Source organism: Humulus lupulus, chromosome 2 (genome assembly GCF_963169125.1).
Source record: "Humulus lupulus chromosome 2, drHumLupu1.1, whole genome shotgun sequence".
Taxonomy (NCBI): Eukaryota; Viridiplantae; Streptophyta; class Magnoliopsida; order Rosales; family Cannabaceae; genus Humulus; species Humulus lupulus.
This window is the reverse complement of record NC_084794.1, coordinates 214,371,389-214,386,610: the sequence shown is the minus strand read 5'-3', so window position 1 is coordinate 214,386,610 and position 15,222 is coordinate 214,371,389. Positions and strand designations below refer to the sequence as shown.

The following is a 15,222-nucleotide window of genomic DNA, read 5'->3' as shown; positions in this document are numbered from 1 at the left end:
ATTTTTGGTACCTTGATAAATTATAACTCAATTTTTTATATAATGGCGTACATGATAGTTATAGCAGCCCAACAACTTTTGGAAAATTTCGAATAATTTACAATGTTGAAATCAGTGTTTAGCCTAATTTACGTATAAAAAAAAAATCAAGCACGCGTACAACTGACTTATTGAACCATGATTTCAACACCATAAATTATTCAGAATTTACCGAAAAATTGTGGATGTTTGCTATAATTATTATGCACACCTTCATATAAAAAAAATAGGTTATAATTTCTTTACGTGCCAAACATAAAAATGATCCTGCCAATAAAGGTGAAAATGATGCCCTCACCTAAGAATTTCCCTATATATATTTTTGTTTGGTGTACATTATTCACTAAAGATTTAAATTAAAATAACTTTTAAAGAGAGAAATTGAAACATGAATTATCACAATAGAGAATGGATTCAAAACGCTAGTTTTATTAAATTTGTTCAAAATATAAATTTTATTTATTTTAACAACCAGAATCATACAATGAATTTTATTAAGCATTTTCAACTCAACAAGAAAAATAATTCATCAAGTAAATCATATACATAATTTGAAACAACCTCCATCAACGAAGTGTCTATGGCTAGCTAAACTCCAACTCCAAGTAAATGATATACATATTTGCGGTTTTATATTTGAGAAAACCAGAGAAAATAAAGGTTTTTTTTTTTATGAAAATAAAGGTTTTAATACCAAGTTAAGGCAACTCATCAAACAACTAGTATGCGTGATTAAAAACAATTGCAATACCATTGAATCCATTTATACATAAATGCAAGATACATATAAATTTTTAAAAACTTTACTTAAGAGTACTTTAAAGAAGCCATATGAGAGGACCCAAAAGTCTAAAACGGCACCACACAAACTTGACAATAGCTGCTTGAGATCTTTGTCGTCCCAGAGAACATGATTCTTCTTCATCAAGCAAATCAACTAAATCGTATTTTGGAAGAAAAAATAATTCAATAAAATTTGAGGTCATAATCAACCAGTTGTGTATTTCGGAAAAAAAAATACCATACAACTGAAATAAAATAGAAAAATATGCAACTTTTTTAATACTTTATTTGTACTTCTAAACCCAATAAATAACACGTGAAACGTAAAAAATGGCTATCGAAGATATACAGCATGATTCCAAATTGAAACATGAGATGCATCAATATGTATTTTTATTCATAACAATATTTTTATACAAAGGGCAAATGTAACTCATATAAACAATTGTGCTCCAACTTACAAAATCAAGAAGGGGTTGAGATTTCAACAATACTACTCCAACACGTGAAATTTAAATTTTCCTAAGGTTCCTGATAACATCCTCAATCTATACGCTCAATCTGAGAGGAACGAGTATGAACCAGAAAGGCCGAACACGCTTGTTACATAGTTTAAAAAAAAAACTTTACAACCTCTCGTTTGCTAAAATGGGGTATGTTAGGGTCAAATGATTTGGCAGAAAAGAATCCTTTGAAAAGCTTTCACAGTAGAATATTTTTACATGAAAATTCTGCATTTAGGGAAAGAAATGGAAAGAAACAGTCAGTAGAGCAATATTTACATTTCTTGACACAAATGACAGACAATAAACCGATACATCAGAGATATTACAAGAAAGAAGAATATAAATAACGTATTCATTAAGATTAAAGATAAAATGGCCTTCACCAAAACATTAAATGAATATGAACATAGCTTAGCTAGACAGCATTCAAGTAGTTACATGCATCGATGTATATTCATCACACATTTAGACAACAATTTCGTGAAGAAAAAAAGTCCCCAATGTCAACAGAAATCAAAGATTAGAAAGCAACAGCAATACCAAATTTCTCTCAGAAATTGCAGCTACATGATGAATCAAGGGAAACCTTACAACATCTAGGTAACAGAAATCCTTTTGACTTCAGAGATATGCAAGTGCAAGACACATTCCTACCATGGTTGTAACTGAAGAAAACTAGGACAATTTCCAGCCCACTGCCCATCCAAAGAAACAACTGTTATTTTTTGCAATTTGCACATCAAAAAGGGTATTCTGCAACCAAACCATATTTTGCTTTCTAAAGAGATGAATGCAAAAGATCTCTCATTGGATGGAACCTATGGATAAGCAAATTTCACTCCTTAATTTTAATCTCCAATATAAGTTCCCATATGTAGACTGCTTAGCTGAATAAGCAATCTTTTCATGAATACAGGTGATTATAAACACACTCAACAAAATCATCAAACTCGTTAAGCAATCTGGATATTCGGTCAAGAATTTGATCACTCAGTTATGTCTACACATGGCTGCAAATAGCAACCTTAGATTTCCACATATAGATGTTTAAAGATAAAACATTTGTCTTCAAAACTCAAGTAAGATTAAGATGCTTTTTTTGAGATATCTATACAAAAATATCAAAATCATCCTTTTATTAACCTAAAGCAGCAATATGAAACCCCACAACCACAATACCTCATAATGTATATGAAAGAAGCACCAAGATGAAATCCAATTCTTAATCTTGAGCCAGCTGAACAATGCAATGACACAATCTACCAATAAATCCTTAGATTTGTATTCCTTGTTATAGCGTATATTCTCTAACAATGCATCCAATCAGTTATAAGTACTGCCAGGATAAATGAAAAGTTTTTTACTCAGTCAAATCGAAAAAGCCAACTATGGACAATAATGACATCTAAAAACATGAAAGATCGTAAACAGAAACTACCTCTCATTCTCCTCTCCAATCTATTAATTCACTGCGAGGTGCATATAATTTTGCCGCTCGCTCTTCTGCATCAATGTCATTAACTACACCACGACATCTTGGGAAACCACAATAACAGGCCAGTTGTTCATCAATTGAGAAAAACCTGTAACACAAGAGAAGAAACTAAGCACCCTGTGAAATGGTCAAAAAATTGCTACCACTTAGATTTAAGAAGAACCTATAATCGTATGTGAGCTCTTCCCATCTTTTGATGTCTCGCTTTGCAAAAATGATTATGTGCTCATCACCATTTACACTAATAACTCTTGAGTAGCAATTGGGCTGCATACAAGAAAAGATAAATAACACATCCAAAAAAAAAAGGTAATAATGGCCTGTATCATCCCTTCTATTTAAAATATGTGTTAGGCAAAATAGTCATTTTTCTAAAGTCGTGTTAACTTATTTTATCGGCACACACAAATATAGTTAAGCTTGTTTCATCACATTAAAATTTAAATTTCAAGGTTACTTGAAACAGTGTCGTAATTTCCATGTACTTGTGTATGAATCCCATTGACTCTGAATGTTATTTGCTTTTCTTTATGGGCCCCATAGTTTTCAGCGATTCGATGATCAATTTTATAGCCGTGTCAAATCTTGAGTCATTTCAGGAAACAATTAGTAAAATGGCAGGCATAATTATCCACGATAATTTGTGGGTAAAAAAAGACTAAAATTTGGAGTAGCCTCCCTTGATAATTAAAGTAGCATATGATTTAACTAAGCTTCATTTAAAAAAATAATATGAAGAAATAAAAACTTACCATTAATATAGCATTATTAAAATTATGGGAATAGTACAAGGCATCTCAAGAAAATAAACAAACCAAAAAACATTAAGCATGCCAAATAAAATAGTACGCACCTCACAAGAATGGTTAATCAGATGAGCAATGCTTCCAGCCCTAGTAGCATCAATGACTCTTTCATCATCAATCCGAAACATATAAGTCCCAGCCCCCTGTGTATTTAAAAAGCAATCAACAAGAGTACAAATTTTCCTAGGGTTGCAGAAACATACCTTTTTACAGTATTCATAATTCAAATAATATCAGAAAAATTAAATTTAAAAAAAAAATGCATCACCAATAATGCATGCATCTGAACGAGCATATCAAGTAAAATCTGATAACTTACCACCAATGAGTTGTATATAAACTTTTCCCTTCTGTCAGCAATAGGAGGTCTAACAAGTTCTCCCGTGTATTCAATCACCTGTAAACGAAGAAACTTATAATTTTTGTTGGGTATTATGCCTTGCAATAAAACTATAAAATATAATTTGCATGTACAGATACCATGTCTCCTGCTCTATGAGGAAGCTTTGCAAAGATGCCAAATCCATGAATTCCTGATTTCCCTGGAGAAAGATAAGTCAAATACAGGATTCATACAAATAGTCCTAAGACATCGTAAGGCTAATAAATAAGTACCAATTACAGTAAGAATGATATAAAATTACGCAAAATACTTGAGCAATACAAATGGTTAAAACTATTTGACAAGCACAACTAATGGAATAAATAGTTCCAGGACAAACCACTCAAGTAGAAAAGAATCTATGTTGCATTAGATGTATATGTAATAGATTTCTTATATAATTCATGTTCCATTTAAAGTATATGTTCAATATAATATGTAAATTTACCAGAATGTTCATTTGATTAATAAAAATGTCAGCCTGAAAAGAGATTAAGAAAGAATCACACATGAAGCACAAAAATTAATTAGTTTACAATGTTATGAGGGTCGGATCTATGAATGATAGTTATTAATGAAATAAGGTCCAAACTTTCACATAATATTCTGTGGAAAGAACTTATCATATTTGATGATGTAAATGTACAATTATCTCATTTATGTATTTATCAATAAACATTGGAATACTAATCCAAAGTACACATGTAAATCAAGCTTTAAATAAGTCCAATCATTATCTTTACCAAAAGCTAATCTCTTCCGGAAGGTCTCCCGCATGTACTTGTATTTCTCAGCCATGGAAAGTATGTTGTTGGGAGTCTCAAGCTGACTGATTTTCAACCTTAAAAGGCTAGAGAACTTAGAGCCTACAACCCCGTTGGAAGGCAGTGAGTTTGTACCCAATCCATGTTGAGTGTGACCACTTACTAAATAAGGCTGGTTATCTACAAACAAGCGCTTTGAGGATGCAGCAGCTAGAGCTTCAGGTTCTTTTCGTCCCCTCCTACCGAAGTAATTGTAAGGTTCTGCACAAAGAATAAAAAAATTGCAACTTATAAGAAACCTGGATCTAAGAGAGCAGCAGGTACAAAATGAACATCACAAAGGAAAAACTAAAACTAAACTATACGAAATATAGCATTTACCTTTTAGAAAATACTTAACAATGACCTATTTAATTGTGAATTCATGACAAGAAAGGATGGGCCCAGCCTCAGGGTATACAAAAAAAATGGTGGGGTATAGGCAGGTGGGTTATATTGGATTTGGAGGCTGACTAGGCGTGAATGAAAGCAAAATAAGAGAACAGAAGGGAAGGCATACTAGACTTTTCAAGAGCAAAAAAAAACAAAGAAGCAAACTAAAGTACTTAAGGGAAAAGATTACTTCAAATTCCAATACACAAGAAGTTGCTATTTAATTACACTTACCACTTCGAGCACAGCCAGATGGATTAGATGGTGGGGTGAAGTCTGAACATTGGCAAGCAGTCCGTGCAATGCGTTCATCCACAGCTGAACGATCATTAGATGGCTGCTTATGCCTCTTACAAAAGGAAAGAAGACGAATGCATTGATCTTCTTCATCATCCTCAAAAGAGAGGAGATGAAGTCTGTCTTCATCCTCGAGCTATGCAAAGATAAATTTAAAATTAAAGGCATGCTTAATATGTGAAGAACCACGAAAGCCATATAATCTACCAAACGAATCAAATAGCAAATCCAGCAAAACACTGAAATAACAGAACTGCAGACATATCAACTTTATAGGCCCAAAAATTAAGTGGAAAGATACCTCAACACAAAGCCCAGCAGCTCGTGCACAAAGAGGGTGATATGCCACACGACAACTATTGTTTGAACACTGAAAAGGGCATGAAATAGAAAATCATAAATTTAAAAGAGTTTCTTCAGCGTATGATCAAAGTAATTCAAGGAAAATTCATATTGGAATAGGCAATAATAATTAAATTAAAAAAATGTATTTAAATTATGAATGAGCTTACTTGAATACAGGCCCCATAAGAAACACCGCAAATGCTGCATAACAGCTTCCAACGATCCTATTTAAATAACACAGTAGATAAATTTATTAAACATTTTAAGGCAGACAAATGAAAAACCAAACTGTAGTAGCTATAAACTAGAACCACCTCAAGACAAGAGGTTAGAGTAATTTATAAAGAGAATATATATAATAATGTGATATGTGCTAGACATTCAGACTGAAAGAAACATGGAGAAAAAAGAACAAAAAGGTTTGGCTTGTTGCTCTCCTGTCCATAGTTCTAAAAGGGGAAGAATTATCTTCACCTTTTGTTTTTTATTTAGTAATTATATTTAAACAAGTCTCCATTCTTTGTGAGTGTGTTTGAGTAGTTATTGTCGCTGAGTTGAATCTATTTTATATAGGTTAAGACGTCAAATTCATAGTTTGAATTTGAGTGATCCTCTATGATAATTATAATTTTTTTTTAATATGTAAGAAACAAAAATGTATTGATAAAAGATGATAAAAACCATCTTAATTACAACCTAAAGCCAAAACTGCTAATGACACAGTAGCATAGAAAAAAAAAATCCTTTCCTTGCTCTTGAAAATAAAAAAAGCCACCCAATGTTTAACCTTATTCCAGATAACTTCCACATCTTCTAAATCATTGCAAATTATACAATATTCATTTTTATTTTATTAAAGTAAGTTCTCACCAAATCTTGATTACTGATATAATAGTTGAATCTGAAATTGATTTTCTCACAATTCATTTACCATGTAAATATATGAATAATCACCTTTAATTTTTTTGACAAATAAAAATATTAGGATATCTTCTTTTCATAAAATATTTTTAAAATAAAAAATTCATAATAGTAGTGATTAAACTAATTTTCCTATATTTACGTATATATAAACACACAACGCGGCAATAGACTATAAACGCAAAGTAACTGTAAATACCTTGCTGATCCTACTTAGTCCATCAATTGGTTGCATCCGCTTGACATCCGATAAACAAGTTTCTGAAGGAAGTTAAGAGTATTAAGAAGAAAAGAAATATTTGTTCTTAAATCTGTCAAAAATGTAATATTTTTTTTTAATATTGGGGGAGGAGAGATTCGAACTTGGGACCTCCTCTTCATGAGGAGAAGTGCGATACCACTAGGCTAGACCTATAAACACAGTCAAAAATGTAATATGATGAAGTTACAAACCTGGAATCCATATGGCACAAGCCAGATGAGCCCAGCGCCCATCAGTGGTAGGCTTCATTGCACCCCCTAGAGAAAAATTAAATAAAGTATTTTAATTATGACCTAAGCCTCAACTCAAATAGAAACCCTTAATAATTTCTAAGAACCTATAACAGGGCAGAGGCAGCAAGGAGGGGGAAACTCAGGAGCCCCTGGGCGACATAAGTTGCACAGCCATAGAACTCCATCAAATGGTTCTACTTCTCCATAACATCTTGCATGCACCTGTAAAATGTAAAGTGCTTTTAGCAAAAACCCCAAAATACCTATACACTACTGAAATGAATAATCCACCAAACAGAGAGAATTCAGTATTCAATAGAAAAACAGCAAATTCTGTTTAATTGACCATGTATATGACAACAAATATCTAACATTCAAAAAATTTGATGAAATTACATGATTTTGACAATAAATTTACTTAATTCAGAAAGGACTTACCATCATTCTGCATTTGTCACACTGCAGAAAAAGGTTGTTTTCATACTCCTATAAGCAAAAAAAGAATCTCAATCAGCCAAACAAAAGCAACTAAGCATGTAGAGAGCATAATCCATGATAGCAACATTAAAAACAAAGCGATGAGGAGCAACCAAAAACTAAATAAAACCCCACCAAGTAGCTCCTAAGAGGGTCAAAAACAAGATAGAGAAAAATGTGCACCTCATCCATATGGCAAACACTGCATTTATCAAGGTCTTTCCAGTCTACACGAACAGGCCTATAGCCAACTGGCAGGTCTCGATATCTTCTAGAGGCTAATTTGCACATGGAAAGTTTTGAAGAAAGTGTGGACTTTGATAAACCCTGCCAAAGCCATTAAAATAACACTATGCTAGAAATGAGAGCATAATAAGAGCAGAAATCTAATCAAGCATTATATTGTTGATTGCTAACAAAACCACAGAAACAATAAACAAAAACACCAAACACATTAACAAAATAAAACCACATTTAGACAAACAAATAATGAACATAAACTGTGCATGACTATCGATTCCTACTAATGAAGAGCAGCGATTGTTGCTAAAATGTACCACAGGTCACCATCCAATATTAATTTTACAATCAAGATTTCTAGAAGAGAAACCTAATATCCAATTCTAGTCCCTTATCTACTCTAGATTCCGATCTATAGATAGAGAAGTATAGAAACTATTAATGCATACATCAACATCAAAGAATCAAAAAATTATAATTCCAACAAGATACTATAGAGAAATTATATTAATTAATAAATATTCTGCCACAATTAACTAAAATTTATATAAATTATGTATGTGCATAATGCATAATAATATATATGGATACTTTAGCTTTTGCCTCAAGTAACCAGTATTGCACAACATAATCAAATAACACGCAGAGTAACCGAAATCTAAAAGTAATTTATAAACAATATGGATGAGCAATGAATTTCAATCAGTGACCCTTTCAACGATATTTGTCCTAGCAATCCATAAATTCATTCAAAAGTCAACAAACGAATTAATACAATAGACTTAACTATATGATAAGACAATATGAAGATCGATTCAATGTTGTGTCTATAACACCAGATCCAAAACTAGCCAACTTTAGTTCATACTCAATTTACCTTTATAAGTTTTGCAACTTCAGGAATGGAGAAACCAAACATGTAAGAGCCAGATCTGTAAGTACTTTCTAATCTTTCTTCATTAAAAGAACCATCAGAAGGGTTTTGAAGTTTCCGTATCCTTTTATATATTTTACTCCAGCAAGAAGATGGAGTGGATCCCTTGAACTGAAAATGATGAAAAAAGAACTGAACATTAGTGACCTTGCTTTCTAATTTCTATACTTTGCATGACAGTAATATAGTAGAAAACCTGTAAAACTTTTGCAATGAAAAACCAGAAAAAAGTAATGAAAAAAAAAAATCATCAATTTGAAATGATAATGACTACCCTCTTCTCATGGATAACTATCCAAGTAAGACATACTGCCTTACAGACAACCATACACCCAAGGACAGAAAAAACAGTGAAACAAGAGACAAATAATCAGGAGAATCTTTTTTAAAAATAAAAAATAGATTCCCTGCCTAACCCTACAATATTTGGGGACCAGGAAACTATAGCAATTGCAATAGTGGTGCCAGGAACAACTCGAACCCCTAACTTTGAGGAAGTAAACCACATGCCTGACCATTTAAGCTACCCCTCTTGGGTATGTAATCAAAAGAAGATATAACACAAGTTTTAAGATAAGTTACAAAGTTGAATCAAGAAGCAAACGGTAAACAGAAAATGTAAGTGGAAGACACCCACTAAATAAAAACTAACATTAACAACATAAACCAAAGATTATTACTTAAAATTACAAAAAAAAAAAGTATGCCAATCTGATAACATCAGAGAAAGAGACTCATTTCATCTGTTTAACAATATATAAACCACATGGCTACCCAATTTCTAATCTATCTCAGAAGCATTCAACGTTACTGTCTGCATTTCAAAAATTCAATTGTTTCTTTCCACAAGGTTAAACTTAAATAGAGTTGTATTTATTTTTTATTCATTTAATTAGCTTCCTAGGGAATTTAAGAGTTGTTGTTTATCAGCTTCTTAGTTGGATTACGACTTGCTCTTGCCCATGTCTACATATAGGCAATGATGTGTTGATACTTTTTCAGACTGGAGACATCATAAGCAGCATTGCTCTCGTTCTCTCTCTTGATTCTATTCTCTCCTAAATTTCTAAATTCTCTCTAAATTTCTGTATGCTCTTGTCTATCTTATCTCTTCTCATGTCATCACAAGTGTTTGTGAGCCATTAATATGTGGTGAACCAATACGCACCTAAAAATATATCAATTAATATTCATTTGAATGTACCTTGATAAAAAGAAAATCAACACAGTGATAACCAACATTTCAAATTACTACAGTCTTCAGTAAAGGTAATATATAAGCAAACATATTTTACAAGAAACATATACTTCTTAAATGTGTGAAGGAATGTAGAGCTACATTATTATTGCACAAACCTGCTCTCCACTTTCTAAAGTCACTCTAAACATAGGTCGAATTTGTAACTCAGCATCTCTCAATACTTCCATCTTATACACAGTACACGCACTTGGATCTGAAACCCAAAATTATGTGGAGAAAACAATGTAACTTTATGGCACAAGATATCATATCATAACTGCACATCATAAGGAAAACTTATAGTGATAAGCATAAACAAATAATTGTTGATGCTTCACCTGTTATAGAAGTAAACTTCCTCAGAGCAGTATATCCTTCAGGCCAAATGGATCTATCATCTTGAAAATATTCTGAATCTTCAACAATCTTCCCTGCAATCAAATTTAGTGCACTATAAGTTGAAAGCAGATGTCATAGCCTATTACTTGAACATTAGTAATGTTTCCTTCCTTATAAGAGATAAATAGTACTAAACTTATTTGACATTCAAAGAACTCTACAAAAACAAATGATACAATATTTTTTTCTTGGCTAAAGACATCAAATATGTAGAAAAACCTCAATGCAGGTATAATTTCCTAACACAAATAAAACTCAAAATGACTTCTCAAAAAGAACATCACAGTGTGCAGCAGCAGAAGATATTCAACATATAGAAAGACTATCCAAGCCACATCAAATATGGGAGAGCTTAAAATAACAATTACCAACACTTATCACTTGCAGATCCCCTATGACATAAGGTGAAGTTCGAAGGCTCTCCAACGTTCTCTGGACGCCCAGATCCTTCACACAATCTTCATCTAAATCTGTATCCCCGTCATCCTCTCCACTTGGATCAGATTCATCTACATTAATTCCATTTTGCAGGCGTAGCATTCTGTTTGGAAGCTTCTGTTCACTCAGATACCTAATTAAATCAGACGATTAAATCAATGACAAGTTCCATTACACAAGAAATAGAATCCATAACAAAATTAATATACTGCTTAACAAAGTAGGATCGTTATCTTCCAAAATTTTCAGCTCAAATAATTTTAAAAAGTGCCTAGAATGATCAAAAAGCATTTGCATACACATCAATGTCCCCAAAATGCCAAAAAAGGTTTCAAGTAATTTACAAGTGGTTGCATCCAATAGTACCAAATTGTTACAAACTCAAAGCCTAAAAGGTCCTTATTTATGTAAACAAAGCCCCAATAAACTGCAAACACATAATAGAAGTCGGTGTATAAATAAAATTAAAAAGGTGAACATGAAGAAGTAAATAACCGATTAACTTTTCCCTAACTGAATAATTTTCTGTAACTTTTAAGCAGGCTAAGAATCAGCCAAATAAAAATAATAGAAAGTGAAATTGCAGCAGCAAATACAGTATTACAACCAAATAATACTTTTCATCTTATTAGTGCTATAGTAATTGTAGCACTATATAAGTTTGGCCAAGTTCTTGCTTATGGAGTCCCATACACTCAACACTATTGATCACCAATTCAGACCTAAATCACAAATAAATATAGAAAAACTACTCTTAGATGCTTCTCAAATTGATATTTTGTAATTATAATGACAGCTGCAGCTAAAACTATTTTTTTTAACAATATCTAACTTATGGATCCTCTGATACAATAAGCCAACTACTTTTACATATGTCCCATACTCTTGCCCGCATTTAAATCAAAATATGAGTCCCCATATGTCCTAATTTACCCCCAGTACAAAATATCAATTATAGATGTGCCCAAGTTAGATGCTTAAAAAATCTAAGGATCATTTTTTCCTCATAGTATAATACACTACATTGCTAAAAAGTAAGCCTTGAAATTCACCCCTTGCATTTCCAAAGTTCCAAATTAATTACAAACAATCCTCTGTGGCCTAGTCTTGCAAATTTTAAAGTTCCTCACATCAAATCACCACAAGGAACACAGCTTATGATAATTCAACAGGCCTAGTATTGCAAATTTCAAAGTTCCTCACATCAAATAACCACAAGGAACATAGTTTATGATAATTCAACGGGCCTAGTCTTGCAAATTTCAAAGTTCCTCACATCAAATAACTACAAGGAACATAGTTTATGATAATTCAACGGTTGCAGTGAAAAGCATAGAATTATAGTCAGAACAGCTATGCTTATAAACTGACAAGTCTAATAACTACAAAAGACCATACTTCCATCTTAAATTTATGAAACATAAACTGAATAATAACTCTGATATAAATTACATTTTCGCTTCTTCCAAGCCTCTAATAAAACGTTGCTTCTTGCACTTAAGGTGAAAGGAAGAAAGAAGTCCCCTGAGAAATGAGATAACCTGCTTCACTCTAATCCTGAATAACCAAAATAAAATAATGATATTAGCTTAAGGGGACGAAATTATAGGTAACAGAGAATTAAACTGCAACATCAAAAAACAAATGATATTCTTTAAATCTCAAAGAATATATAAACCTTGCAAAATCATGGGTGCCAAAAAATTGGACTGGAACTGATCTTCCACCTGCAGTTCTGCTTAAGCCTTTACGATCTACAATGAGAGATTCATCAACAACAATGGCTGGCCACATAGCATGACCTGTACTAAACCAAAGTTAGTCAACATAGAATCAAATGAAACTAATACCTACAGTAAAGCAACCAATCAAAAACTATTGTAATTATAAAATAAAATAAAAAATTGGAACGCTCCTGCACAGTTTGATGTGTTAGAAATTACAAATCCTAACTATTTAGGAACTAAAAACCATTAAAGCATTGCACAGCTATCCATACTTTGAGCTTTTAGAAAACCAGCTTGTAATACTACAAACTTTTTTCTATCAGCTCCCCAAGGCAGACACCTCAGTACCAGTAAACAACAAAAACAGCACGGTACACCTATGAGCATATGCAGTACCAAGCACCATAAAGACCTATTTATATATGTTAAAAACGTTAAAAGAAGCACATACCAGTAAGCTTGGCCCATATAATATCCCCAGGCTCAACTTCTTGGCAGTCATCCAAACTTGCAGCCAAGACAACCATCTCATTGTAATCATATAAATCACTATCCACATTGTTAAGACTGCAACTCAAATTCAAACTTTCCATTTCTTCACGAGAAATGTAAAACTTCGTTCTCTCATTTGATAGAACCAATTTTTCCTCATCACCATCTTCGTATTTAACCTGCATTATGTTTTACCAAGTTGAATTCTCAAACACCATTTTACATCATTGAAAGCTACAAAAATAAGAAAGTAGTGTTAAAGAAAACAGCATAACAAAAACATAGTCATACATGATGATGATTAGTGTCAGGATGATATCCCACAATGCGACCTGAATACCAGTCAGCGTCCAATGGCCAATAAACCTGCACTCAACAAAAAGTTCATGCATTTACAGATAGAACTGCAACAGTAAGCTTCAAATAGACCGAAGCCTATGCCCAAAACAAAATTGGTCATTACCTTGCATTTTAACCCAATAAATGATTTTGGATCAGCACCATCAATACTCAACCTATTAATGTCAAAATTCGTTACTTTACTCGATCAGCCAAATGCCCAAAAAAGTTCATCGCATAATGTCAAACATTTTCCCATTTTTGTATCCAAACAGCAATTCAATTACACAATTGGAACCCTAAGGAAGAAGACTTACCTGACCCATCTCTTCGTAGAAGCCGAATCGGACAAAATTTTCACGCCATTCTCAGTAGAGATCCGCTTCTTCATCTTCAAACCCTTGCAATTACTCTGTCTAACAAAATTATAGTTCCGGCAATCCCTCAACCGTGGCCTATCCAAACTGGACAAAACATTCGAGTCCACACCCAATTTCACCAATTCACCAACCCCTAAATTCCTCCTCTTCTTCTTCAACAACCTCCCAGCCTCAGAACCTCCCCCCTCGTCCACAGCATCGCCCGATATCGTCGTCGTCGGGTCCACCCGAGCTACTAACGAATCGTAAAATGAGGATGAAGGGTGAGGCCTCTTAGAGCGGCGAGTATAGACACGCACAATTGGAGGCTTAGAAGAAGATAAAGACGCAGTCTTGATCAATGGCGGCTTTCCGTCAGAGCCATCATCGACGATACGATGGTCATCGTTAGCAACGGTAAGCTTGCGAGCCTTAACCTTCTTGGACATGACGTTAGATGATGCAGTGGTAGTAGCGCTAAGGCAAGGAGAAGTGTGGGAGTAAAGATGGTCGAGAGGAAGGTACCTAAGGGGAGCGCCGGCGGAGGTGTAGACGTCGATGTTGTTGGTGTCGTCGTCTTGGTCGTTCCGGGGAAATGCCATGGAAATTTTATCCCTAGCTCTGCTCTGCTCTTTCTCTCTCTAGAATTGAGAAGAGAGGATTAGGGTTTTACAGAGAGAGAAATGGATCTGTCTGTGTATGTGGAATTGGGAATTGGTTTTGGAGGGAGGGCTTTACCCCCCAAATAGTCGGTTTCCCGCCTGATGCTGGCAAACTAAAGAGAAGGAAGAGAGTGTATATTGGGGAAGCAAAGGATATAATATTTATATATATATATATATTATGGAGAATCAAAAAGAATAAAATAAATAAACAAAGAAAGGTAAAAAAGAAAATGTGATTGGAGTTATGTAAAGTAAAAGTTAGTTTGCTGTCAAACTTTTTAAGTAATTATTTTTGTAGAATTTAAATAGTCTCCAATTTTAACATGTTTTTTTTAGCTAAATTTTAGATAGCTGCTTTTACTAACCTCACTCCAACCAATTATACACCCTACTTTAACTTACATTTATTACTTTAATAAACTAATTATATTATTTCTAACGACTACTTTTTTTTTCATGTATAAATAAAATTATTTATCCATCTAAATTCTATTTATGGAATAAATATGTTTATATATTATAAATATAAGTTTAACCGAAATTATCATTCTCCACTATTAGATTTAACATTTTTTTTTATTATTTTCTAACTCTATTAATTTTAAAATCATTTAAATAAAGTAAATAAATTTAAAAAATAAAATAAA

The 15,222-nt window shown here is 33.0% G+C and overlaps 1 protein-coding gene across 3 annotated transcripts; it reads right to left on the bottom strand.

Annotated features, from left to right (window-relative positions):
- Window positions 1–1,198: 1,198 nt before the first annotated feature.
- On the bottom strand, window positions 1,199–14,707 carry LOC133818946 (histone-lysine N-methyltransferase ATX2-like). 3 transcript variants are annotated; one of them, XR_009886168.1, is made up of 26 exons: window positions 13,869–14,707; window positions 13,676–13,727; window positions 13,504–13,578; window positions 13,172–13,391; window positions 12,672–12,795; window positions 12,446–12,550; window positions 10,924–11,126; window positions 10,495–10,587; window positions 10,273–10,370; window positions 8,860–9,027; window positions 7,926–8,069; window positions 7,704–7,751; window positions 7,370–7,487; window positions 7,224–7,289; window positions 6,970–7,031; window positions 6,017–6,073; window positions 5,806–5,874; window positions 5,442–5,640; window positions 4,755–5,036; window positions 4,110–4,171; window positions 3,949–4,026; window positions 3,677–3,772; window positions 2,987–3,090; window positions 2,767–2,911; window positions 2,508–2,664; window positions 1,199–1,553 (listed from the first exon to the last, which is right to left on the bottom strand). XR_009886168.1 is itself a non-coding variant. In XM_062252071.1 (25 exons), the coding sequence occupies exons 1-24, from the start codon at window positions 14,510–14,512 to the stop codon at window positions 2,770–2,772; spliced, it is 3,309 nt and encodes a 1,102-aa protein (XP_062108055.1). In that variant the 5' UTR covers window positions 14,513–14,707; the 3' UTR covers window positions 1,199–1,553; window positions 2,767–2,769. The 3 variants fall into 3 exon arrangements, 1 of the variants encoding a protein (XP_062108055.1); XR_009886169.1 differs by lacking the exon at window positions 1,199–1,553 and adding an exon at window positions 1,563–2,023; XM_062252071.1 differs by lacking the exon at window positions 2,508–2,664.
- Between the last annotated feature and the right edge of the window lie 515 nt (window positions 14,708–15,222).